The 26,502-nt window shown below is 44.3% G+C and overlaps 1 protein-coding gene across 10 annotated transcripts in view; it reads left to right on the top strand.

Annotated features, from left to right (window-relative positions):
- The window catches only part of CDH13 (cadherin 13), a 980,082-nt gene that overhangs the window by 518,232 nt on the left and 435,348 nt on the right, over window positions 1-26,502 (top strand). For all 10 annotated transcript variants that reach the window (XR_011482283.1, XR_011482282.1, XM_070451475.1 and 7 more), the window contains one exon: window positions 12,207-12,359. Coding sequence is in view for 8 of the 10 variants with exons in the window: in XM_070451475.1 (XP_070307576.1) it covers window positions 12,207-12,359 (153 nt within the window). In the remaining 2 variants the exon portion in view is untranslated. The remainder of the gene's footprint in view (window positions 1-12,206; window positions 12,360-26,502) is intronic.

The raw sequence follows: 26,502 nt of genomic DNA, 5'->3' as shown, positions 1-26,502 counted from the left end.
TATCCCTGCTTCTCGTCTTCAGGCGTGGGTATGTCAGCAGGAGTCCAGAGCAGGAGCACCTTCCAGCAATGCCAGGCTCGGATGCTCTGTTGATCCTACTCCTGTGCCCACCCACACCACCCGGCACTCTGCCCAGTCGGCCATGTGGAGCGGGAGTTAAAGCCACAGACTCCAGATACTTGGGTTCAAATGCAAGGCCATTATCTCACTGACCTTGGCGAGGTCTGTGTGATTCGGTTTCTTTCTCTGTAAAGTGGGGATTAACACCACTACCTACCCCACAGAGTCGTTGTAAGGATTAAATGATTAATGTAAGTTGCTTAGACTAGTGTGTGACAGAGTGTTAGCATTTGATAAACAATTGCCTGTCATAGTCATCATCATCACCACTATTTAATAATCATAAAATGAACAATAGCCTTACATTATTGAGCATGTTTATGTACTTAAGCCTGTCATATCTCTCAGACCGTTATCCACCACAACCCTTATACTTAAGCATCGTTTCCCCCATTTGGCAGAGGAAGGGAAGGAGGCTCAGAGAGGCCACGTGACTCGCTGTATGTCCACATGGTTAGTGAGCTCCGAGCTGCAAGCCCGACTGTGCATTAGTCAGGATAAGTTAAGCTGTGAAGTGGTACTATGCCTCGTGCAGCCCTTAGCACTGCTGTTGCTGCATGCACCATTACCTCGCAGCCCATTACCAGCCAATGATTACTCAAGAGTACTAAGGGTCTTTCAGCCATTGGTTGGCGCTGCAATGGGCTCCTCCCCCAAGCCAGCAACTGTCACTGAGTGACCGCTAGTGATCCTGCTCAGCCATTGGTCAGTGCTGCAGTGGGCCCCTCCCCCAAGCCAGCAACTGTCACTGAGTGACTGCTAGTGATCCTGCTCAGCCATTGGTCAGTGCTGCAGTGGGCCCCTCCCCCAAGCCTGCAACAGCCAGTGAGCGACCGTTAGTGGAACATTCAGTCAAAGGTCGTCAGAGTGGTGGTCCTCATACAAAGAGTGAGGTGAGAGGCGAATCCCAGCCTTGCGCAGCGAGTGAGTTGGGGGCCCAGGGAACAGACTGGAGGGTGTGTCCTGGGGGGTCCAGAGCCCTCACCGAGGCTGCCCACTGGCTGGGTCCAGGCCTTGAGGTGGCGATGACCCTCTCCCCCATTCCTGCCTCAGTGACCTAATGGCAGCGGCCATCTCTGGGACCAGCCCCCACTGGGTGGTGTGAGGAGCCTGAGGCCAGTTGGGTCCTGGGTACCTGGCTCCCTCAACAGTGGTGGCTCGGCAGGTCTGGGGACCTGGCCCTGAGGGAGCTGCCAGCTGAGATTTGCCTCCAGCCAGGCCTGGGCGCTGGCGGGAAGACCCAGACTGGGTGCTGGGCAAACGATTTGGGGCAGGGTAACCAGTGCCTGCAGGGACCCCCTCCTCTCAGCCAGGCCTGGACCTCTGAGGGTGAAAGTTGTGCTGAGGGACCTGGCCCATACTTACCAGAACAGAGAATAGCATTTGTTTTGGTGGGAGTTTAGAGGAATGTTGTCACCTGACCATGATTCGCATTGTTGTATGGCAGAAACCAATACAACATTGTAAAGCAATTTTCCGCTAGCTAAAAAAGTAAATTTAAAAAAGAAAAAACAAAAGATCTGACACCAAGATGTTTGCAACAAATAACCATGCCTCTCGTCACCTTTCCCATAACAGGGCTTTGCCGACAGCTTTCAGGCAGCCTGGGGCTCTTGAGGTGTGAGCCTCCTGCTTCCTTGCGGAGTCCTGCAGCAGCATTTCCGCTCACATCCTGGCGTTTGCTATTGTTTGGCCTCTGCTGTGAGCTGGGCACATGCACTGGCGTTTTGGTGACACTTTCACTCTCACTTCATTGGCTAAAGCAAGTCTGTGGCCACAATCAACTTCAGTGTGAAAGTATAGTCCTACTATGTGCCCAGAAGAGGAGCAGGTTATTTAGGAACAGCCTTGGTGACTACTCCCCATTACTATAAATCTGATTCATAAATAGAGACAGCAGGTATAGAAAATCTAGATTTCTAACCAGAGGTTTCAGGACTATCTTGATTTTGGAGGGGAGGCAGTGTGGAACATCTTGATTTTTGGTAGAACCACAAAAGGCAAAGTCAAGGGGTCCAATGAGCAGTGGGGTGAAATCTGCACTAAGAAACGAGTAATTCAGAAAGGGACATATAAGGATCCCAGTTATTCTCTTGGACAATAAAGAGATGTGGAAGTGTGATACTGATGGGTAGTGAATGGACTTTGGGTCCAGACAAGGCACAGTGACCCAGTGACCCAAAGATGACTTCTGCTTTCTCTGATCTGCTGTGGCTTCTTTCAGCAAATCTCCCGTATCGCATAATGTGGACTTCATAGATTATTGAACTATGACCCTTAAACACTCTGGAACTCATGAATGGTCAATAAATATTGTGAACAGAAGAAAAGAAGGTAGGGAGGTAATAGAGGAAGTTGTAATCAAGAAGGAAGCATCTTATTAAAAGTCATGGAAATACTCCAATAAAAATTAATTTAAAAAAATCATGGCAGAGAAACAGACCATCAGGGTGAGTGAGTGGTGCTATCAGTTTGGGATATATTAAATATAAACCGAGTTCCCTCAGTGAGAGTAGCATTGCGTTAATTATGCATGTAAATATATATATATTTAAATATACATATAATATTTGTCCTCTTGTGGCTGAATTATTTCACTTAACATAATGTCTTCAAGTTTCATCCATATGGTAGCATGTGTTAGAATTCTCTTCATTTTTAAGTTTGAATAATAATATTCCATTTTATGGACGTACCACATTTTATTCATCCATTTGTCCATTGTTGGACACTTAGTTTCCTTCCATTTTTTGGCTATCATGAATAATGCTGCAGAATATTCATTCTTTCCATGTATTAGTGGATCATTTAGTAAAGATGACATTGTACTTGGCTGTGAATAAATTTTTTAAAAATCCTCAAGAGTAGAAATTTCATAAACCACATTATTCTCTGGTAAGGTGGAAGTAAAAAGTTAAAATGTTGGAAATACTTGTAAATTAAGAAATATTCTTAAAAATTTTTCTATGGACTATAGAAAGTAACCAAAAAATTGTAACTATCAGAAAATAAAGCTGACCTACCTCCCTCTCCAGTTAACAATGAATCCTGTGGAACTCAGTGGCTTAAGCTGAGTTTAGGCATAATTTTAAATCCTTTCTTAAAAAAGAAGGGTATCAAAGCTGGTGCAATGACAGTGCTGGTAAATGAAGGGTCGGGGTAGTGGTTTCAGATTTCCCCTCATCATGTGTTACTGGGGTTTGTTTTTCCTTCCTGAGTGTTCCATCCTGCTCATACCTTTAACCCCCTCCATGGGAGGGCATAAGCCATTTGAATTTGGTGGTGAGCACAGCCTGCTGGTACAAGAACCCCTGATCTGTGCTGTGGGTCTCTGCTTCTCATCCTCCCTTGGTGGATTGCCAGAGTGTGATTCTCCACCAGGGATTTTGAAACTCTTGGCCTTGGGTTTTCTTTAGTTCCCCTTGTTGATTTATGACCTAGTGGCTGAAAGTCGTTGAGCAGCATGAGAGTGAGAGAAGGGCGTGGATCTCACAGCTGCTTGGATTGCTGAATGGCTAAGTGTCTTCAAGTTCAAAGGCATGTCAAGGACTGAACCACAGTAGAGAATTAATTGCTGCTTACAAATCACCTTAGAGAACCAACCTACTGGACAAAACAAATGTCTTCTAATAACTATAGGTAAAGGCTATACATGAGTTTTTTCCTACTTAACATGGAGCAGAAAACATCTTCTAAATTAGTGTATACCCCAAGCTCCAGTAATTAGTCTTACATGTTTAAAAAAAGTTGTTTTGTTTTTGGGTTAATTTCTTTACCGTATAGCAAGTAATATAGGCTCATCTTATGATGTCAAAAGTATTCTAGAGTGAAGGAAAAAAAAATATTACCCTATTAACTCTATCTCCCAAAGACCTGTACTGTTCACATGTGATTCATTTCCCTTTGAAAATTTGTGGGCAAGGGGTCTGATTATTATTATAGTTTTTTATCCTTTTGACCATATTGCTTATATATGTAGAGTCATCTATCCTTTGAAAATAAGTATATCCTGATTTTCTAAATAGCTAGAATTAGAGCATCCATTTAGTTGGCTGTGACGTGAAGGAGTGCTGTGGTATTTGTGTTGGAGTCACTTTACACCATGAGCACAGTGTTTGCTCAGACAGAGGGTCTCACATAAGGGGGCCCTTTGCAGGTTATAAGGATGGGGAAGTGTCCCAGGTCCCTTCATGACTCCTGGGCGTTACCACTGCCTGAGGGCTTGTAAAAAGAGAAATGAGAAGATACTAATGTTACATAGATAAAGTGACCACATTTTCACACATACAAAAAAGTTAGTACAACAAATTTTAATTTATGAGTTTATGAAGCATTTTACGATCATATAAAAACAAGCAAACAAAGTTGTATTTTTTTTCAAAGCTCTAGTCAAGTGTCTTCTATGTTCCAAACCCAGGAAATGTTAAAAGAATAAGAAATAAATAGCCCAAGGGACAATTACCAGCCCCAACCAAGGGGCCATCTGCTCTCTGTGCCTTAACAGACCTCAGTGGTGAGCAGGGCTGGGACCAGAAGATGAGGCTGGTCTCCTTGGAGATGGGGCAGAGGGTCAGAAGAAGCTCCAGTGAGCGGGCAATCCCTGGTGGTGCTGAGTCCAGGAGGACCTGGAGGGACTCCAGCAGACAGGATGAAAGATAGGAGTCTGACTAACCCCGGTTCAGAGAAAGTGGGCAAAGTTCAGAAGTCCCATGGCTCACAGTTGGTGGTGGCAAGAGAGAGAACTGAAGAAGCAGGTGGAGGCCCATCAAGGAGGGCCCTGAGGTAATTAACCTGGGAGCAATGGGGAACCAGCGAAAGTCTTAATCTGGAAACTGTCTTGGCCATATTTGTGTTTGCATTTTGCAATGACCATTCTGGTTGCATTTAGGACAGGAGGGGAAAAGAGAGAATCAGAAACATAGAGTCCTATTAGGAGACTACCATAATATTCATTTACTTAGAGCAAATATTTAGTCAAAGCTTACTCTGTACCTTGCACTGTTCTGGGCCCCAACAACAAAACAGTCAAAAACCTTAGTGAGGATCTGAGTTAAATTACAGGTACTGGAGACTGGCAGGGAGGCAGGGCTAGAAGGTCTTAAAGAGAATATATAGAACTTGGTGACTATGGCATTTTGATATATCAAATATATTTTCCATGGGTGGGTAGAAACTGATGTCAGCATAATTAAGGAAATGTCTGAACCCATAGGGAGGCAAACACACTAAAAGTAATAGGGCTCCAGGTTAGATTTTGGGTCAGAAAAATGACAGAAGTAGAAAAATTGGTGTGGTGAAATCTGAATACATAAAATCTGGAGGTTGGTTAGTTAATAGTCACATGTCAATTTTAATTTCTCAGTTGTGACCAATGTTCCATGGTTATAAAAGATGTGAATATTAGGGGAAATTGGATGAAAAGTATGTGGGAGCTCTATGGTATCCAGGCAGTGTTTCTATAAGTGGAAAGTTACTCTTCCCCCCAAAGTCTGTATCTAACTATGAAGTATAAAATATATTTATATCATACAAATGTAATAATACATATAAAGTGTTGCATATTTTGTATAACCTCCAACCACATTGAATATAAAAATTATAAAATACTATACAAAATGATACTGTTCATGGAGTTCTCAACATTCAGAAAACTAAGATCATGGCATTCGGTCCTATCAGTCAGTCAGTCAGTCAGTCAGTTCAGTTGGTCAGTCGTGTCCGACTCTTTGCAACCCCATGAATCGCAGCACGCCAGACCTCCCTGTACATCACCAACTCCCGGAGTTTACTCAAACTCATGTCCATCGAGTCGGTGATGCCATACAGCCATCTTATCCTCTGTCGTCCCCTTCTCCTCCTGCCTTCAATCTTTCCCAGCATCAGGGTCTTTTCCAATGAGTCAACTCTTTGCATGAGGTGGCCGAAGTATTGGAGTTTCAGCTTCAGCATCAGTCCTTCCAATGAACACCCAGGACTGATCTCCTTTAGGATGGACTGGTTGGATCTCCTTGCAGTCCAAGGGACTCTCAAGAGTCTTCTCCAACACCACAGTTCAAAAGCATCAATTCTTCAGTGCTCAGCTTTCTTCACAGTCCAACTCTACATTCATACATGACCACTGGAAAAACCATAGCCTTGACTAGATGGACCTTTGTTGGCAAAGTAATGTCTCTGGTTTTTAATATGCTCTCTAGGTTGGTCATAACTTTCCTTCCAAGGAGTAAGCGTCTTTTAATTTCATGGCTACAATCACCATCTGCACTGATTTTGGAGCCCAGAAAAATAAAGTCAGCCATGTTTTCACTATTTCCCCACCTGTTTCCCATGAAGTGATGGGACCGGATGCCATGATCTTAGTTTTATGAATGTTGAGCATTAAGCCAACTTTTTCACTCTCCTCTTTCACTTTCATCAAGAGGCTTTTTAGTTCCTCTTCTCTTTCTGCCATAAGGGTGGTGTCATCTGCGTATCTGAGGTTATTGATATTTCTCCCGGCAATCTTGATTCTAGTTTGTGCTTCTTCCAGCCAGGGTTTCTCATGATGTACTCTGCATATAAGTTAAATGAGCAGGGTGACAATATACAGCCTTGACGTACTCCTTTTCCAATTTGGAACCAGTCTGTTGTTCCATGTCCAGTTCTAACTGTTGCTTCCTGACCTGCATATAGGTTTCTCAAGAGGTAGGTCAGGTGGTCTGGTATTCCCATCTCTTTCAGAATTTTCCACAGTTTATTGTGACCCAGACAGTCAAAGGCTTTGGCATAGTCAATAAAGCAGAAATAGATGTTTTTCTGAAACTCTCTTGCTTTTTCGATGATCCAGCAGATGTTGGCAATTTGATCTCTGGTTCCTCTGCCTTTTCTAAAACCAGCTTGAACATCTGGAAGTTCGCAGTTCACATACTGCTGAAGTCTGGCTTGGAGAATTTTGAGCATTACTTTACTAGCGTATGAGATGAGTGCAATTGTGTGGTAGTTTGAGCATTCTTTGGGATTGTCTTTTTGGGGGATTGGAATGAAAACTGACCTTTTCCAGTTCTGTGGCCACTGCTGAGTTTTCCAAATTTGCTGGCATATTGATTGCAGCACTTTCACAGCATCATCTTTCAGGATTTGAAATAGCTCAACTGGAATTCCATCACATCCACTAGCTTTGTTTGTAGTGATGCTTTCTAAGGCCCACTTGACTTCACATTCCAGGATGTCTGGCTCTAGGTGAGTGATCACACCACCGTGATTATCTGGGTCATGAAGATCTTTTTTTGTACAGTTTTTCTGTGTATTCTTTCCACCTCTTCTTAATATCTTCTGCTTCTGTTAGGTCCATACCATTTCTGTCCTATATCGAACCCATCTTTGCATGAAATGTTCCCTTGGTATCTCTAATTTTCTTAAAGAGATCTCTAGTCTTTCCCATTCTGTTGTTTTCCTCTATTTCTTTGCATTGGTTGCCTTGGAAGGCTTTCTTATCTCTCCTTGCCATTCTTTGGGACTCTGCATTCAAATGGGAAGATCTTTCCTTTTCTCCTTTGCTTTTCGCTTCTTTTCTTTTCACAGCTATCACTTCAAGGTAAATAGATGGGGAAACAGTGATAGACATTATTTTGGGGGGCTCCAAAATCACTGTACATGGTGACTGCAGCCATGAAATTAAAAGACACTTCCTGCTTGGAAGAAAAGTTATGACCAACCTAGACAGCATGTTAAAAAGCAGAGACATTACTTTGCCAACAAAGCCCATCTAGTGAAGGCTATTGTTTTTCCAGTAGTCATGTATGGATATGAGAGTTGGACTATAAAGAAAACTGAGCACCAAAGCATTGATGCTTTTGAACTGTGGTGTTCGAGAACACTCTTGAGAGTCCCTTGGACAGCTAGGAGATCCAACCAGTCCATCCTAAAGGAGATCAATCCTGAATATTCATTGGAAGGACTGATGCTGAAGCTGAAACTTCAATACTTTGGCCACCTGATGAACCAACCCATTTAAAAAGACCCTGAAGGCGAGGGTGGGATGTTTCAAGAGAACAGCATTGAAACATGTATATTATCTAGGGTGAAACAGATCACCAGCCCAGGTTGGGTGTATGAGACAAGTGCTCGGGCCTGGTGCACTGGGAAGACCCAGAGGGATCGGGTGGAGAGGGAGGTGGGAGAGGGGACCGGGATGGGGAATACATGTAAATCCATGGCTAATTCATTTCAATGTATGACAAAAACTACTGTAATGATGTAAAGTAATTAGCCTCCAACTAATAAAAATAAATGGAAAAAAAAAATAATAAAGAGATTATTCATGGGTTAAAAAAAAAAAAAAAAAAGACCCTGATGCTGGGAAAGATTGAAGGCGGGAGGAGAAGGGGATGACAGAAGGTGAGATTGTTGGATGGCATCACTGACTCAATGGATGTGAATTTGAGTAAACTCCGGGAGTTGGTGATGGACAGGGAGGCCTGGAGTGCTGTAGTCCATGGGGTCGCAAAGAGTCAGACACAACTGAACAACTGAACTGAACTGATACAAAATGATCCTCTCAATGTAAAAACATTCAAAATTGCTGTATAGTCTATGAGCACATAAATGTGTATATAAATTCACAGAGTATCTTTAAAACACATATGACTTGGTGTCATTGGCCCCTTGCAACAGAGAATGGATGTGGGATGGGATTCCTAGGGGGCTCTAGCTTTGTCTGTACTGCACCACACTCTGTAGGAAGTAGGCAATGAGGATGACCTTTGAAGCTCAGAGCAAGCAGCACTGGCTGCTCCAAGCCCCTGCACTCCCTGCCCCTTGCAGGGTGCAGAGGACTCTGGTGCCGCCCGAGCCATGCCCCCCACTCCGGCACAGCCGGCCTGCCAGCGGCGCCCACTGCTGCTGGAGACGTGGCTTTACCCAGGTGTGCAGCAGGACTGTATGCTATTTACACACACTTCTCAGAGAGTTGGCACCCAGGGCCCAAGTTCTTTGGCATCACTAGCTATTTTTTTCATTCCAACTCAGAGAATAAGGAGGAAAAAAAAAAACCCCACTGTGAAAAGAAGTGTTGAGTTACAAAGAATAATAGGAAAGACCAGCTAATTGTAAAGCCCTCCTATGCGGTATAATGGGTGTTAACAGCTGCTGCAGGAGCAGAGACTCATGGCAGAATTTGTTCTGGGCAGGAGTGCACTGGATTTCTTACATTCCATCACTTTAAACACCAGGAAAAGGACCACAGCCCTGCAGTAGCACTTGGACAAATCTTAGGAGTTTACCCAGTATAATAAAGGTCATCTGGAAACCCACCTGACTTGCTTTGGTGTGTGGCTGAGGCCTCCTTTGTGGCCATTGCATACCTCCTATCTCTCCAGCTCAGGCTGGAGTGGGCCACGATCTCTCTGAAGCCCCACCTGGGGACTAAAAAGCTGGAGAGCTGGTGGGTAATTCCTAAATCTAAATTGAGCCCAGACTCCCATCTTTTCCCTGGTGAATGACACCCACTTCCATGCTTTATTCTCCAAGGTTTCTCCAAGCCCTGGAGTGCCTTTGAAACTCATGGAAGTGTGGGACTTGGAGAAATGCCAACTTTGCTTTACTGGCTTTCTAGAAAACAGGTTTTTAAGAGTTCCTAATAGTGTTTTGTGTTTAAAATAAGTCTGGAAGGGAGATAGCAAAGAGATCCAGCCTTTTTTCCAGCAGAAGTCTTTGAACAGGACCAGTTCATGTGTAGAGTAGCAAAAGGTTTTAATCCACATTTGGGCCAAAGTGGTAAGAGAGGGAGGGGGACAACAGCAAATATGTAAGAGATAAAGAAACAGAATTGGCCCATTCCTACAGTAAATCTGCCTCCAGAACACTTCTCTCCTGAAACCAGAGTTTTGTGAGTTTTGTTTTTGAAAAGGAAATGTGCTCCCTTAGAAAGGAATTTTTAAAAAAAATTGTAGCTAAGTTATGTTTTATGCCTGGAGGTGTCAGTCTTACCTGTTAACAACAGCGTAATTTGTTGCTGTTGTTCAGTCCCTTAGTCGTCTCCAACTCTTTGCGACCCCGTGGACTGTAGCCTGTCAGGGTCCTCTAGCAACAGGATTTTCCAGGCAAGAATACTGGGTGGGTTGCCGTTTCCTACTCTAGAGGATCTTCCCAGATCGGGGATCGAACCCATGTCTCATCTTAATACTCTAATTGTTAACTCGGTTTATTGAGCCCCTTCTATGTGCCGGGAATGTATTTTGCACACGCTATCTCATCCAACCCTGGGAAATAAGTGGCATTATCCTCATTTTACAGATAAGGAAATCAAGAGCCAAAGAGGCAAAAATGACATTCAGGACCACAGGCTGATCATTGGCCGAGCCAGGATGGGGACATATGTTTGTCTAATCAGTGAGCTCCTCATTAAACAGATATTGGCCTTGGTTCCACTGTATGCCAGGCACTTTGCCAGGCACTGGGATCCAGTGGCGAGCCCGATATGCTGAGGCTGTTGACCTCGTGGAGCTTCCAAGCAGTGGGGATAATGTCATTTGGATTAAATCTAGTCAAGCAGTGACAGTGAAAATTCTTTTCATCAGAAGATATCACAAACCTTATTTTTAGTCTTGCTTTGGATGATATTTTCTGTTAATTTAAAAAATGAAAACAGAGGTAATTGATGTTTAATCAGAACACTCAGTGTATTTTAATAAAGAATATCTTAAATCGAGGGGAAAAAAAAGGAAAAACTGTACTGCCATATGGAACTATGCTCCTGCTCCACCAGTCCTGGCAGAGGAACCTTATCATGAGGCTCATGCCGCCTTAGACGCCACTGCCACCTGGTGGCGCCCATCAGAATTGCAGGCATGGTGATCCCAGAAAAGCGCCCCCGCCCCCACCACCACACCTCTTCCTCATTCCACTAGAAGGCACGTTTCTGGTTCAGCCACCTAAACCCTCCAAGCTCAGTTGACTACAGCCCAATAGGTACCTGTTTAGTTGTAAACTGATGACAGCCAGATCAGTATTAGCTTTCTTTTATTGGTATGTTCTGAATGTCTATTATGTTTGTGACCTTTAAAATGTTATAATCAAAAATGTTTGCAGGTATCTACGGAAAATTGACATTACATATACATGAATACTTGGTAAAACTTTAGAACTAACCTATGCAAATAATGGTTTTCTCTTTAGTTGGATACTTTCAGATGACATCAAAACAAAGCAACATAGTTTGGCTCCTAATTACCTCTCAACCTCACCTCTTCTCAAACCATTCTGGAATTTTCTAAGCTCTCTCACCTGCCTGTTGCCTGTCTATGTTGCTATGTCTGCCTGAAATTGCTTTCCTATATCTTTACCTTTTCAATTTGTTCTTTAAATGTCTAATCAAGGCTGATCACCAAAAGGGAATTCCCTTGACGTAAATCCAGACACAGCGATGTTGCAGAGTTGTGCCTCTAGAGACATGGAAGATGGGTTCTGAATACCCTCCTTGTTTCTTTAATAACTGTGACTGTGGCAAACTTGCTTAATCTCTTTGAGTCTCATTGATTTCATTCATTAAGTATGAATAATAATGTTCCCTGCCCCCAGCATTGTTGTCAGAGTTAAAAAGTGTGTGTAAAATGCCTTCTCAGCACCATGCCTGGTATTGAATACCTGGTGTAGGCAAGGGTGTAGGTGGTGCTACTGGTGACTGTACTCATGTGAACACCTAGCTAGAATCCTGATTAATGCCTGCCTAGTATAGGACTGTCCAGTGTTTTCCATTGCTTATTTGGTCTTACTTGTAGGAAGAAGTCTGTTTCCCAGGAGTTAAAGATAATATAAATGTCCAACCTTGAAGTTCATAAAGTTACTTCCCTCCCAGATCCATCACTATATGTCACCCTCTGGCTGGTACGCTTTCCCAGCTGAAAGCTGCAGAGATTTGCATGTTAGGCTGAAAGGTGTTAAACCAACGACACTACTTCTGGTGATGCTGCTTTAGTCAGGTTCATCCAGCACCTCTGCATTAGCACCTGTGCCTAGGGGACTGGTCACTGCGGTGTGTTGGCCCTGTGCTTTGTCTATGTTTTCCGGCCAGAATTGTAATTGTAATTGTAATTGTCTGTTTCTCTGACCAGGTAGTGGATAGTGACAGACCGGAAGGGTCCAAGTTCCGGCTCACTGGAAAGGGAGTGGATCAAGAGCCTAAAGGAATTTTCAGAATCAATGAGAACACGGGTAGTGTCTCTGTGACACGGAACTTGGACAGAGAAACCATCGCTACCTATCAAGTGAGTACCCCCGAGTGCCCACCCCCACACGGAGACGTGTCTTTCAGAGACTGCTTTCCTCCCACTGAGCTCATTATTTCTGTGCCTCATCAACCTGGGGCTGCACGACTTTAAGCGTGTGTCTGTGGGAGCCGAGCGGCACTGAACCCTGACCGAGAGCAGTGAGGGCCCCTGTCTCATCAGTAGAGCCCTCCGGGTTTGCGCAAAACTCTGGGCATGAAAAACCAAGAAGGGGCCCCTGGGGGATCTCAGAGGAGGCCAGAAACTCTACGTTAATGTTGGTTTTCCAGAAAGCATCTTGATAATGAAGAACTGTAAAAAGAATAAACCCCTGGACCTGCTCATTCTACTTAGAAAAATCCATCCTAAGGAAATAGGGAGAAATTCAGTCAGATTTTTTACAGGTGATGTTATAGCCAGACACAATCCTTAAAATGGAAACAGTTGCTAAATATTCAGCAATGTATAATGGTTAAATTATGGCACAATTTTTCAAGGAAGCTTTCTACAACCATTTAAAATATTTTTGAAGAAGTTCTAGTTACACAGGAGATTTTCAAGATATTGAATGAAACAGACACACCAGCACATATGGTGTCCTCATTACAGATGGAGTGTTTACACATATCGTGATGGGTACGTGTTTGTGAAGAGGCATGATAGAGGAAAATCAAAGTCTTAGTGGTTGCATTTGGTGTTACTGATATTTTCTGTTTTTTTCTTTCTGATTTTTCTACAATGCACTTGCTTTGCTTTTATATGGAGAAACAAAGTCCTATTTGTAAAAGATAGTTTCAGAAGTTGACACTCATTCAAGATTCAGAGAGCAAACTAGCTGCATGAAGATATTGGGTGAGCATCAAATCTCATGTAGGCTGTGGGTCCCTCCTATCCCCTCTCTGCCACACCCCCAAGAATCCCTTTCTCACAGCTGTGTTAAGGACCAAGCCTCTGGGGGTAGTAGCTCATTTTTTGAGGAGACAGAATTCCAAATCATTTTAAGGGAAGGCTCTTAGCAGGATGCAGTGCACTGAGTTGAAAGCAGGTACTTGGGAACGAGGCCCAGCCACCAGGGTCTGCTTTCCAGGCCATTGCCCATCACATATGCATCTCCCTGGATTAGATTCGGGGAGGATGGAGGGGCCAGTCAAAACACCATGTAAGAGCATCCCAATCCCACCTCAACAACATGACCATCTCTTCCCTTTAAAAAAAAAAAAAAAAAATCCCATATTCTTCCTTTCCTAAGGACAAAGGGTGGAGGAACATTGCACAGGAGTCAAGTGCTCTGGCTGGGGGATTGACTCCCTGGGTGTAGCCTCCTCTGTCACCGTGAGATACTGACCTTGGGAAGACCATGTAGGTGTCAGTCCTCAGTTTCTTGTCCATAAAATATAGATAACACTTGCTGACCTAATAACAGGAGTGCTGTGGGTTTCCAGTGAGGAGAAGATAGAGGAACACACTCGAGGCTTTGAAATGCTGGACAAATACAGGACAGCGGGGGTCGGGGGAAGGCCCATCCGGCCTCATGCTGAGAAGTGTGGTCCAGGGTCCCCAGTCCTGAGAGGACCTCCCTCTCGGAAGTGTCACCAAAAGGCAGATGCCGTGAGCATTGGTGGGGGTACTGTCCATCAGAGGATGCCAAGGGGTGACCGGTGCATCTTCAGTGTATACCCATGGGGAATCTGGTTGTTGTAGAAATTGAATGTTGGCACCCTCTGAAATTCCCAGGTCCAGCCAGACTTGCCAGTGACCACAGGTGACCTAGCAGCTGTCAATGTCCAGCTGCTGCAGGACAAGCCAGCTGCAGACTGTTGGTAAATTCCCGCTTCTTTTTCCCTGCCTATCATGGGAATATCTATTAATTTTCAGACATAAGGAACTAAGGACATGATACATTTCATAATTTCATAGCACAGTGATACAGAGCTCTGAGGTCAGCAAATTGCCATTCAGGTCTCAGCACTGCTGTTGACTATGCTGTTTTCATCTTGGGCAGCCCACTCACCCTCTCTGAGGATCTTGTGATTCTCTTCCACAAAGTGGGGATAGTACCAGGATGTCTAAGGATTGTATGAAATGAAATACAATTATCTTTACAAATTCTTAGCACAATGCCCAGAACCTAGCAGGCATTCAGTAAATTAAAGCTGCTCTTATTCATTTTCTTCCTGTAAGATTATTTAATTTTTTTGTTAAGTTCCACAAGTTTTTAACATCAGTTTCCTGCCTTCAACTGTGAGAAGGTTGACATAGACAACAGGCTTGTGGTTTCTCCCTTCTATCCTCACAGGAGCCAAACATCATAGCTTTTTCTGCCCCTCTTTTAAGTATTAAAGAGAGATTCCTGGAGGAAGCTGAGTTCTAGAATTTCCTAGGAGATGGAAGGGGTACAAGACAAAGAATAAAGGGGCAGAATTCTTCTTGGAAGTGTTCTGTAGCCTGGAACTAGGACTAGCATGAATCGGAGAAACTGGAAAAAGCTGGTTGCCAGGAGTAAGAGCTGGTAAATGAGAGGCTGAGCCATCCCTTTTTAGAGCGACCCCTTAGGAGCTAGTTTCAGAGCTGAGTGAGAGTTCGGGTGCGTGCTTGGCTAACTGATCCTGTCTGTTGTCTGTGGGATCCACAGCTGGTGTCAGAAAGTCAGTGTTCCGCATTCACAGAGAGCTTTCTGGGTTTTCATTAACAAGGGCCCACCTCAGCGTGAGCATTCTCCTTAGATGGCAGTGACCTTGATCGCCAGGGACAGTGAGGGAAAGATACCTCAGGGCGGTCACGCAGGAAAAACTCAAACACCAGCATTCAAGGACTAATTGGGAGTGATGAGAAGGCGGCCTTTGGTCAGTCAGGTGGCTTGGTTTTGATGTTGTCAAGGGTCCCAGTCAGAGACTTCTTTAAGGAGAATTTTTGATTCATGAGGTGCCTCTTTCCTCTGACTTGCACAAGCTGAGCACAGGGCTGTCGGGCATGGCTGTGCAGGGATTTCACTGCACAAGGGGGAGGCGGATGGCTGAAGGATGAGAAAGGCCTGACCCAGCCCCCCACTTATTATCCAAAAGCCACACTGCATTCAGAGCTGCGTCCACAGGGAGAGGACAGCCCTTTTCTAACGCTCATAGGGTATTCGAAGGAGGGTTGCATGAAAACCCCACCTTTTTTTTTTTAATTAGCTCATTTTTAGTTTTATCTAAATGATGAAAGTGAAGTCGCTCAGTTGTTTTCGGCCCTTTGCGACACCATGGACTGTAGCCCACCAGGCTCCTCCATCCATGGGATTTCCCAGGCAAGAACATTGGAGTGGGTTGCCGTTTCCTTCTCCAGGGTATCTTCCCAACCCAGGGATCAAACCCAGGTCTCCTGCATTGCAGGCAGACTCTTTACCTTCTGAGCCACCAGGGAATTCTTTATCTAAATGATATAGTGATTAATTATCAATGGCTCTGGAGTCAGAAAATTGTTCAAGTCTCAGCACTGCTGCTTAGTGAGCTGTGTGATCTTGGGCAACCCACTTACCTTCTCTGATCTTGTGATTCTCATCCATAAAATGTGGATAGTTACTAGCACCTTTAATGATTATAAAAGATGAAGTTACTAGTTTTTATTAACTAATAACTGCAAACAGCTAGTAAAATAAAGTCTGGTCTGTACCACAGAGATTCTCTTATTTTTCCTTAAAGTGAGGTCAGGTAGCCTATAGCAGTTAAAAACATAGTTTTTCATGTAGCCATGTTGGCTGAATTAAAGCACAGTTTTTACAACTAGCCATGGGAGCTTGAGCAGACAATCTACCTCTATTTTCTCATCTGTGAAATGGGAACAATAACAACCATGATCTCATAGGACGAAGGGGCTAAAGGAGTTAATGCATGTCAAGCATTTGAAAGAGTACCAGGAACATAGTAAGCATGGTCTCACCATATGTAGGAATTCGTCATGGGGAAAGCACAGGAGATGAATGAAAGCTCCATGGTGTCTGGAGCTGTGAGTTGTGGTCCAGCCTTCTCAACTGTGAACTTCTCTTAGATAATCTTGGGTTTATTTGTAATTTCATAATGTACTCCACGGCATGTGACCTAATTCATTGAGTCATTCATTCTAAATATATCTCATTGAAGACCAGCAGGGTGAGGAGTAGAATGGGAAACCAGGCACACCCAGCTCCCTGCCCTCACGTAGCTCTCACTTTAATGTCTAGGCTTTGTTTGTGTACAGGTGGTACTTCCAGGAGTTGTGCCATGTTCATCGTGTGGCTTGGTGGCTCCTGCGCAGGTCCATGTGTGCTTGTGGCGAACAGTGGCCTGGGCTTGAGCCTCTCTTCACCAGCCTCGCAATGGCCCAGTTTCTAATGCCAAGTCCCCAGCCTTTGTCGTTTTCTTCCTGTCTTCCTGTTTCTTCCTATCTCTTCTGTTTATGGATTTTATGAGAACTGGGTTCCTCTCTTCTTAAAATACTTCGGGCACAACAATGTTGCAAATCTGGTTCATTTCAAGCAGCTATTTAGAAATGATTTACTGTCTTACTAGTGCAGTTGGATCCATCATGTCCCTGGTGGTTATTGTGGTTGGTTGCAAACCTGCTTCTTCAAAGAGCAGAATCCTAGGTCTCCAATTCCCATGTTTTACTTTCCCCTCCTGCAAGTTTAAAAAGCAGAGAGCATGTGGGTGAATGGGTTGCCATTACAATTGTTTCAATGTTGTTGTTATTCATTTTAAAGGTAAATGCTGTTTACTTGCAAGATGCTAACACACCCCAAATTCAAAAAGAAAGCATCTTTAACGAAACCTCAGAGATCTGCACAATGAGAAATAATCTGGGATAAATTTGTCCTTGGGTCCCTGGATGTGTGTGATCACTGAAGCTGTTTATTGAACTCTACACAGCTGATATTGTGCTAAACAATACATATACATTCTCTTACTTAATCCATTTCACATGAGAGACTTCAAAAGTTAGGTGTTAACACCATTTTACAGATAAGCAAATAACTGTTAAGTAACTTTTTCATGGTCTCCCAGCTGGTGTGTACAGAATCTGGGAACCCTGTCTGTTTCTCTCCACCTCCAAAGCCCTGCATTTTCAGTTACTAAGAATCACTTCTTTCTCTTTTACCCGCAACTAATCTCTGGTGTCTAGTCTGCAAAAGCCTAGGCCTCTTTGCCAGGAACTCCAAGTATTTAAAGGGAACTTCACTTGCTGAATGATCTACTTCTTCTTAAATACTTTTACTATCTTTTCCCAAGGCCCACTGCCTCCTGCCCACTCTCCCTACTGCAGCCCCCATAGGGCTTTCTATGCTTCTGACCTGAAGTGGCACCTGGCAAAATAATTTAGCTCTTGCAAGTATTGGAAGCTGACATATTAATGCAAAGCCTCCTGAAATATTACTCATTATTATGCATTTTGCCAGTGTTTGAGTGATTTGTGAACTCTTCATTGGAATAAAGTACTGTAAATGATTCATGAATGACCAAGTTTATGAAATTCTATAAAAATATTAGCAGGTGGTAATGATTCCCTCACACTGTGACTATAATCTGCTGACTGCGAATTTGTCAATATAGGAGGACAGGAGTGGAGTGGGAGACAGAGTCTATTAGGCAGGTGGGGGGTTGGTGTGGGGCCCAGTGGGGGGTGAAAGGCGAAATAGGAAGCAGGACTGTGGTAGTGGACCGGTGTCATGGTCAGGAGACCTTTACCTGCTCTATTGTCCACTGTGGGAGATCCAGCAAGGGCTGGGGTGTCAGAGTTTAGTGGGAGAAGAGGGGAGCATGTGGAGAGAGGGAAAGAACTGACATTTCCTGAGCACCTATTAAGTCCCCAAGAACTCTCTAGAGTTGTACACACACAAACCTGAAACTGGTTTATTATCTTGTCCTTACCGATGTGTTAGCTGAGGGCCAAAGTGGTTCTCAAGATATATTATTGTTTAATGTGGATGTTAACATTTATTGAACATTTACAACGTGCCAGGGCTCTGTGCTAAATACCTAAGTGATGATCTCATTTGATCTTTTTAAAGGTGAGCTTAACACGTTTATCATTCTCAACTACAGAACTGGTAATGGAAACCATCTGTATTCTTGGCCTCAGAAACTGAGTAGGATTTCATTGTGTCCTTCTGAAAAGTTGTTCACATTTTCTGGGATATAATGTGCTCTTGTTTGAGCCAATTTCTTGGATAAGTTTTGACTTCGTAATTAGGAGTATTACTGTGAAATTGGAAAATACCAGATAGACAAAGGGTATTCTTGCTCCTGTGTTTCCCTTCATTCATGACTCCACCCCAATTCTAATCCACATGACAGTTTATCAGAAAATATGTTAAGATGAAAAATGCTGCTGTCATGTGGAAATAGTGTATCACAACATTAGCGATGGTAAGACAATTGGGAGATGAAGATTTACCCGGATTAGGGAGTGACTGGGGTGGTTAGCCTCCTTATAACATGTCCATGTTGTACATGGCTGATGCACACTTTACCGTGGCAGACGTGTGCTGCCCTGGATGACATTTGTATTTGGAATGCTCCCCGATTCTCAACTGTGGGGACAAGCTACTTCTTTCTTCATCCTCTAGTCTGGTCTTTCCCATGGCTGTCATTTTTAGGTAGGATTCTTGATAGTAGTCAACAAAATCCCCTCCAACTAATATACAAAGAAAGGGATTTATTTAAGAGTAGCTTGGGGCTTCCCAGGTGGCTCAGTGGTAAAGAACCCACCTGCCAAGCAGGAGACATGGGTTCAGTCCCTGGGTTGGGAAGATCCCCTGGAGAAGGAAATGGCAACCCACTCCAGTATTCTTGCCTGGAAATCCCATGGATGGAGTAGCCTGGCAGGTTTACAGTCCATGGGGTCACAAAAGAGTCGGACATGACTTAGCGACTAAACAACAACAGGTAGCTTCTAGAATTGCCAAAAAGACCCAACAACCTGCTTTACATGCAAAATACCGGAAACTGGTACTACAGGAAATACCCAGCCATTTATGATACAGTTCTAGTGTAAGGGTTCCCAATCTTAGTACTGTTGATATCTAGGGCTGGGTGATGCTTTATTATAGGGGCTGTGCGTCACAGGGTATTTAGAAACGCACATGGCCTCTTACTAATAGATACAATAGTATCCCCCCATCCCAGTCTTGACAATCAAAAATGTCTCCAGATACTGCCAATCATCCCACAGGGGCAAAATTGCCCCCAGCCAATAACTACTGACTGTTCTAGAGGAGCCGTCATCACTGCCACCTCTTCCTATCACCGTGCTCCTGTGATGCTCAGAACCGGGTGGTAGAGGCTCTGCCTTGGCAGCCCCGAAATCCTGGATGACTCTGATCCCATGCTTTCTGGAACCTCAGATCCCCAAAGCAGAGCCACTGCCTATGACTTTCGTTCCCTCGCTGAATCTCAGGCTAGGATGTATGTAGAGAAGAACCTCTGGCACCTGAAGCGCTCCAGCTGAGCTCGCAAGGGGCCTGGGGCGGGAGCTGCCACCTATGGGGTCAGCCACCAGTGTGGTTTACTGCAGGTGAGAGGCAGTCAGTGACAGTCACACCTAGTTGAGGGCCAGTGACCAGTATTTTCTTGGAGAGTTGGCTTCACGCCTATGCTCTTAACTCGTCTCCATACTTCGGTCCTATCTATCAGTAAGACACGTGGCCTGCAAAAGAGTCCTAATTGGGAGGAGACAGAGAACTTGAGTTGAAAGCTCAGGCTTTGCAATCAGACCTACTGAGGTTATACTCAAAGGGAACCATATGAAATTGTCATTTTTATAGTTGAAAGAAGGGTAAATATCAGCCATTTCATGGTTTGTCCTGATACTGTATCACTGTTGGCAAGTTATTTTCTTCTCAACTGTTTATCATCTTTAGAATGAGGGTGAGATTGCAGGATCATCTCCTAGTGGTGTTGTAGGTGGTGAGTAGGGTGTGTACGCATAGTGCTAGTTACAGTCTCTTCCTGAGTGTTCTGGAATTGGGAGCCATCACTTCGCATATCGTTTTGTAGCTGGAACTCCCTGCAGGGGAAATAGAGGTGAAAGCAGACATTCAATGATTGAACATCCAGTGAGCAGTCCAATGGTTGGATGTCAGTAGTACCATGTGTTGCTCCCGAGAAGGGAATCATCCAAATGGGTGGTTTTCAAAGCATGGCTCCCAGACCAGGAGCATCATCTGGGAACCTGGTAGAAGTGCAAATTCTTAGGTTCCTTCTCAGACCTAACAAGTCCTTTGGATGGTTCTGATGCTGGCTTGTGTTTGAGAAGCCCAGATCTAAATATGCTAAGTATTAACCTCAGAGCAAATGGCTTGTTAATTTGCTTCAGTGAAGGTGTCCTTTGAGCCAATCCCATCACAGTGCTGCTGGTGGAGTCATGGGTTTGTGCCTGAAAGGTGCTTATTTCTCCAGGTGCCCTAGCATGCCATGTGAAAGCCCTCTCAGTCCAGCCCACGCTCTTCACAATCGCCTTTGTTTTTATTTCCTTAATGGCTCCTGAGAGCAGACAAATTTGTCCCAGGCTTCTTTGCTCCCTCGTCTCTCAGCTTTGGATGGCTGTTAAACATAATACCATGTTACCGAGCCTTTGCTTATTTCTCCGAAACCAACCTTTTAGGCTAGAGATGAAAGTGTCTTCAGAAGATTTTAGCCAATACAGGCAAAGATAATCCCTGCCAGGATGAAGCTGGCCCTGGGCTGAGCAGAACCAGCTTTTCTGCCACACTAGATCTGTAACCTTGAGTAAGTTTTTTGTGGTTCTCAGACTTTGCTCCACTTAAAAAAAAAAAAATCACCTGGAGAGCTTTTAAAACCCCTGCTGCCCAAGCTGCACTACAAACCAATTAAATCAGAATGCGCTGGAGTGGGACCAAACATCAGTCCGTTTATCAAACTCTCCAGGTGTTTCCTCTGTGAAGCCAAGTTTGAGAACCATGGAGTTGAAACAACTCATTGACGCCCCAGTTTATTCATCACTAGGGTTGGGGTTAATGACACAGTAGGCGAGATTCAAAAATCTGATCTCCCTCAACCAACTGCTTCACTCTGAGTGAATATCTGAAATGAACGCCTTTCTCATGTCTCTTTTGACGCAAGTACTTAAGAGATTAAAATGTAGAGAAACACAATTTGATAAATAAATAAACAGATTGTCTTCCAACTCACTTTAGAAAATAATAATTCAGGATTAGTTTGCGGCGTCTCCTCACGCCAGTACCTCTGAGCATCTCGGTTCGACTCTTTTCCAATTGGTTCTTCATGTTTCCAAGCACCTCATTTTGCGACCTGGCCTTATCTGCCAGGCGCACGTGGTGAAACTGAGGCATGAAGAGGTTACCCGACATCCCACAGCAGCCACATACCTGGATTAGACCACCGAGTCGCTCCTGGCTGATTACTTATTTGGTCCACTAAGCAAAGCCGCTTCCTCACTCGAGGCTACGGAAACGTTATTTTCTAAACTTCATTAGCACAAACTCCTCAGAAGAGGGTCAGCTTCATTCTTGGCAAGTGATAGAACTCCACATTCCTTCCTCAACTTTCTCATCCCCCGGCACCTGGCCCACACAGCCTGGGCCCACCAAACGTTTATAGGATGAATAAATGTCTGAGGATCAATTTTAATTTTTTCTTTCTTGTTTATGTGTTTGTTTTAGTTATCTAGCTACAACCACATCTATTTCCTTACAGCTGTTTTTCAAATGAGTTGGGGGCTTTTTCCCCCTAAGATGCTGAAGAACCATAAAATATCAGGACTGTAAGATCTTTTAGACCCATTTTATCTAATCTGCTAAATTTACAAGAGCAAGCTCAATAATTAACCAATGGTTTTGACTCTCAGTACTAAAAAAACAGTGCTGCTGCTGTTTTGTTATCCCTCCAAAGCAGGCATTGTGGCTTTTCCCAACTCCTGGAACTAGGTTCTGCAAACACAGATAAGACACCCATTCTAGCTTCTACTACCCAATCTTCATCTATTTTCAACATCAATAAGCATACTGGGTTTTTTTCCCCATTTTGTAAAAATGAGCAGGGTGGTGGGGGAGAAGGAAGGGAGGTATTTGTCGGGGGCAGGGACTAGGAGGAGGAAGGAGCAAAGGAGACGATGAAAACAGGCTGTCCTCCTCTTCTGGCTCCTTAAAGTGGGTTTGACACTTTGGGGTTAGAGGGCAGAAAATGATGGAAATTATGTTTTTATGAGATACTATGCAAAGTTGAAGGTGAAGACCAGAAGCTAATTAAATCGATGACAAAAGACTGGGTAAGATTCCAGGTTCAAGCACTAGAGCTGTGAGGCCAACTGACAAAGGATGACACGGTTCTAAAGCAAGCCACCCCTCAGGGTCATCCCGGTGCACCAGCCCTGAGCTGATGGGACGGGGAGGGAGGTGGGAGGGGGTTCAGGATGGGGAACAGATGTACACCCGTGGCTGATTCATGTCAATGTATGGCAGAACCACTACAATATTGTAAAGTACTTAGCCTCCAATTAAAATAAATAAATTAAAAAATAAATAAATAAAGCAAGCCATCCCCTGCCCAGAGACTCCCACAGCAGCTTGGTATGGAAGGGCTGGTGATTAGCGGGTAGATCACCATGAAGAGGCTCCCATGGTGGCCCAGATGAGGGAAGAAGAAGCTAACACTGACCAGGAGGCACTCATAAAGTCAGCTTTGGTTTTCCCAGGAAATACCTGGAGTGATGTTGTAATAGGGCTCAATTCCTCTTGAGGAGGTGAGGACCCAGAATCCTGTGACAGGGAATAAGTGCACAGGTGACCCATGTCCTCACTGGGGCTGGGGAGCTACCAACCTCCAGGTTGTCCACCTCCATTCTGGTCGGCCCCCCACTTAATGTCTAATTGAAATAGACTGCAGCAATTAGAGATTTGAAATGGAGTGCATCTCTGAGCAAAATCCCAGGATGAAAAGGAGAACATGAAGAAGCCTGATCTTCTGTCAGCTGTGCTTTCTCTTCCAGTCAAGAGCAGTGTAGGAAAATGGACAGCATTTATGGAGAGGTGACCTGGACTGCCCAAAGGACATGCACGCACCAAGGCCAGCTCGCATCCAGCAGCCCCATCAAGCATGATTCAGATCAGATACAATATTGATTTAATCAGCAGACATTGATGCTTAACTCATACCAGCCATTGTCTCAAGGTCCTGGGGAAAGAGCAGCAAATTACCACCAAGTTTCTGTTTAATGGAACTCTGTCAATACACAGACATTAGTAGGTATGTAACACATCAGGTGATTACACGTGTTGGGAATAAAAATGGAGCAGATTAAAGATGCAGAGAGTGATGGAAGCAGCCACATGACCCAAGCAGGCCTCACCCAGAGTTGGCATTTGTGGGAAGCCTGATGGAAGGTCTGAAGGCAGAAATGCTGTCCTTCCCTCTCAGGTGTCATTGGCATCAGGAGCTCTCATCCAGGGGATTGTGCCATCCAGGGGACTTCTGGCAGTGCCTGGAGACACTTTTGGTCTTAGTGCTACTAAGTGCAACTGGCATCTAGTGGGTCAAGGTGAGGGATATTGCTCAGCATCCTACAAGGCACAGAACACACCCTACATGTCATGCTCTGCAGCTACCAGCATGGAGCTGGCCTCTTAGAGGGTCTGGTTTGTTCACTCAGATGTTTGTCAGGTTTGAATAGGTCACCACAGAGTGGTATACGTCCCTGTCCTTGAGAAGTTCTTGGTCTAGCTGGGGATGATTAGTAATAAGACATCTACACCACCATGGGACAGGGGCAGGGCCAGGAACAACCTTCTGTGGTATTGTGATCAAAGCATGTGCTGAAGAATGAGGCGGAGTCAAGTGACAGGAGCGGGGCAGGGCAGGAGATTGTTTCAGGGAGGGGCACAAGAGAGCTTGAGACAGCTCTGGATAGGAGGGAGACTGAGACTCCTGGGGGAAACAGGAAATGAAATTGACTAGGAAGGAGGGGAGGACCAGGTGCCAAGGAATGAGCTTAGAAGGAATACCCCTCAGTGACAGGTAGATGTTACAGGATTTCAGGCTGAAGAGTGACATAATCAGATCTGGATTTTGCACAGACTGCTCTATTTGCCAGTGGAGGACGAGAGGCAGGCAGTCCTGTCTCTGGTTCTCTGAAGTCAGAGTGACACATATCAGATTAATGGCATCCTCCTCCCACCCCACTGGAAGACCTGGGCTTTGAATCCACACTCGTAGTAAAGATATCAATATACCTTTGGGTGAAATAAGCAGTAAGAAATTGGGAGACCCAATCCCACTAGGCCTTGCAGACTAGGAGCTTGGATTTTATTCTAAGAACACCTAGGAGGACTTTAAACAAGGGAGTTACACCCAATTTGCATTCCGGGAAGATAAGATTTATTCAAGAAAATCAACAATAACATTCAAATTGCCATGAAGTAGAAATTAATTTAAAAATGCATTCATTTGTTGAGAACCCACTATCTAGCAGGCACTGGGGGAGAGAGATAAAAGATAAACCCTGCCTTCTGGACAGAGGAAGCCAGAAATCTCCCTTTATTCTAAATCTACACATGGAGGGTGGAGAGTACTTTATGTATTTGCCTGGTCCTTCCCATTTAGTTTGGCTCAATCTCTAGGCTAAGAGAACATTCTCTGTTAAAATTCCATGCTTTTAGTTCTTTCTTCTTTGTGAGTTTATCAGCAGGCTATCTCAAAATTATTTATTAAACATAGTTGGCTAGAGCTGTTAGCTGTGGATTTGTTTGATTGGCATCTGTTTTAAGATCTTTATTATGAAGAAGGCTTATCTTGTTGTTGCAGTAAGGCATTCGGTGCCCAAAGATCATTTCCATATTACTTTTCTTTCTTCTGAAGGTACAGATATTTGCATAATGGGCTCCTTTAAGCAAAGTTGGTCTTCTTGGTTCCATGTTGGAAAGATGATATGCTTGCTAAAGGGACTGGATTGTGCTCTGTCACTTTAAGGCACTCATTCCCTGCCTGCAGCTGGGGCCAAACTGACCCTTGGTTCAGAAGTGCCATGGAGTAGAAATTGGGTAAAGTGCAAGACAGGTGAGAAGGCATCCTCATTAAGTGATGGCTTAGCTCATGGGCTAGATTGAGGATGTTTGAGTATAAGAAGTCGGGAAGAGAACCCTGTGCTCTTTCAAGGTTGATCATACCTTCCTGGCTTGGGGTACACATTGAGTTGGTGGCTAACACCTGGTGGGCCCCTCAGGCAAAAGTAGTAGACCCAAGGCTAAGGTCTTCACTAGCTGGTCATAAAGGCTCAAAAACCCAGGGGACGGGCATTTTACAACTGGGAGTGCATTTTCTATTCCTTTTGAGCTTTTAATGCAGAACTAATCATGAACCTACATCACCTTAGTTCCTGTTTAGTGTTTCTTACTTTCTGTTAAGTGAAGCTCTGCTAATTACCAGATTTATTTAGTTTCTGCTGGTCACCATTAAAGATTTGCTGACCCCTGAACAAGAAGAGCCCTCATGGTCCTTAGGAATAGTCAGCTCCATAGTCCTTTGACATCCCTAGAAAATGAAACACAGTCAGTCCCAAAAGGGAGCTTATACGTTTCCCTTTTCAGAAGATTCCCAAGGAGAGGTTGACCCTTTGGGGATGCTGTCAGGCCCAGAGGTAAACTAACGCCACTGGGATGGGCTCCCCAGAGGCATTTTCTTGGAGATGCAGTGAACCCCAATATCAGATCACGGGCAGGGGCTACCTGAACGTATCTGCACGCTGCTTTCTGAGTAAATTCAGTAGTGGTTGGAAAAAGCTTTGCACAGATGTCCCATAGAGAATGGAGCATATCCTTGCTTCCCTTTCCTAGCAAGTTTCCCTTCAGAGCATTGCAGCACTCGGGGAGCTGGAGGCAGGCCCAAGCTGTCCTGCACTTGGGCTACACCTGAGGCCAACCCCTACTCTCTCTAATAGAATCACCACCACCACCGTGATAATGATGAGAATATTGCTTTCTGGGTTTTGCTCTGCCCTCATTAACCCTGGCATTGACTCAGTGCATTAAGTAACCTTCCTTGGTTTCCTGTTTCTGCCATAACGTATGATCACAAGTTTGGTGGCTTAAAACAACACAGATCTGTTACTATAGTTCTCAAGGTCAGAAGTCAAATGGGAGACTCCCTGGGCTAACTAA

This window comes from Odocoileus virginianus, chromosome 20, assembly GCF_023699985.2.
Source record: "Odocoileus virginianus isolate 20LAN1187 ecotype Illinois chromosome 20, Ovbor_1.2, whole genome shotgun sequence".
In the NCBI taxonomy this organism is placed as follows: domain Eukaryota; kingdom Metazoa; phylum Chordata; class Mammalia; order Artiodactyla; family Cervidae; genus Odocoileus; species Odocoileus virginianus.
This window is presented reverse-complemented; position numbering and strand designations above follow the sequence as displayed.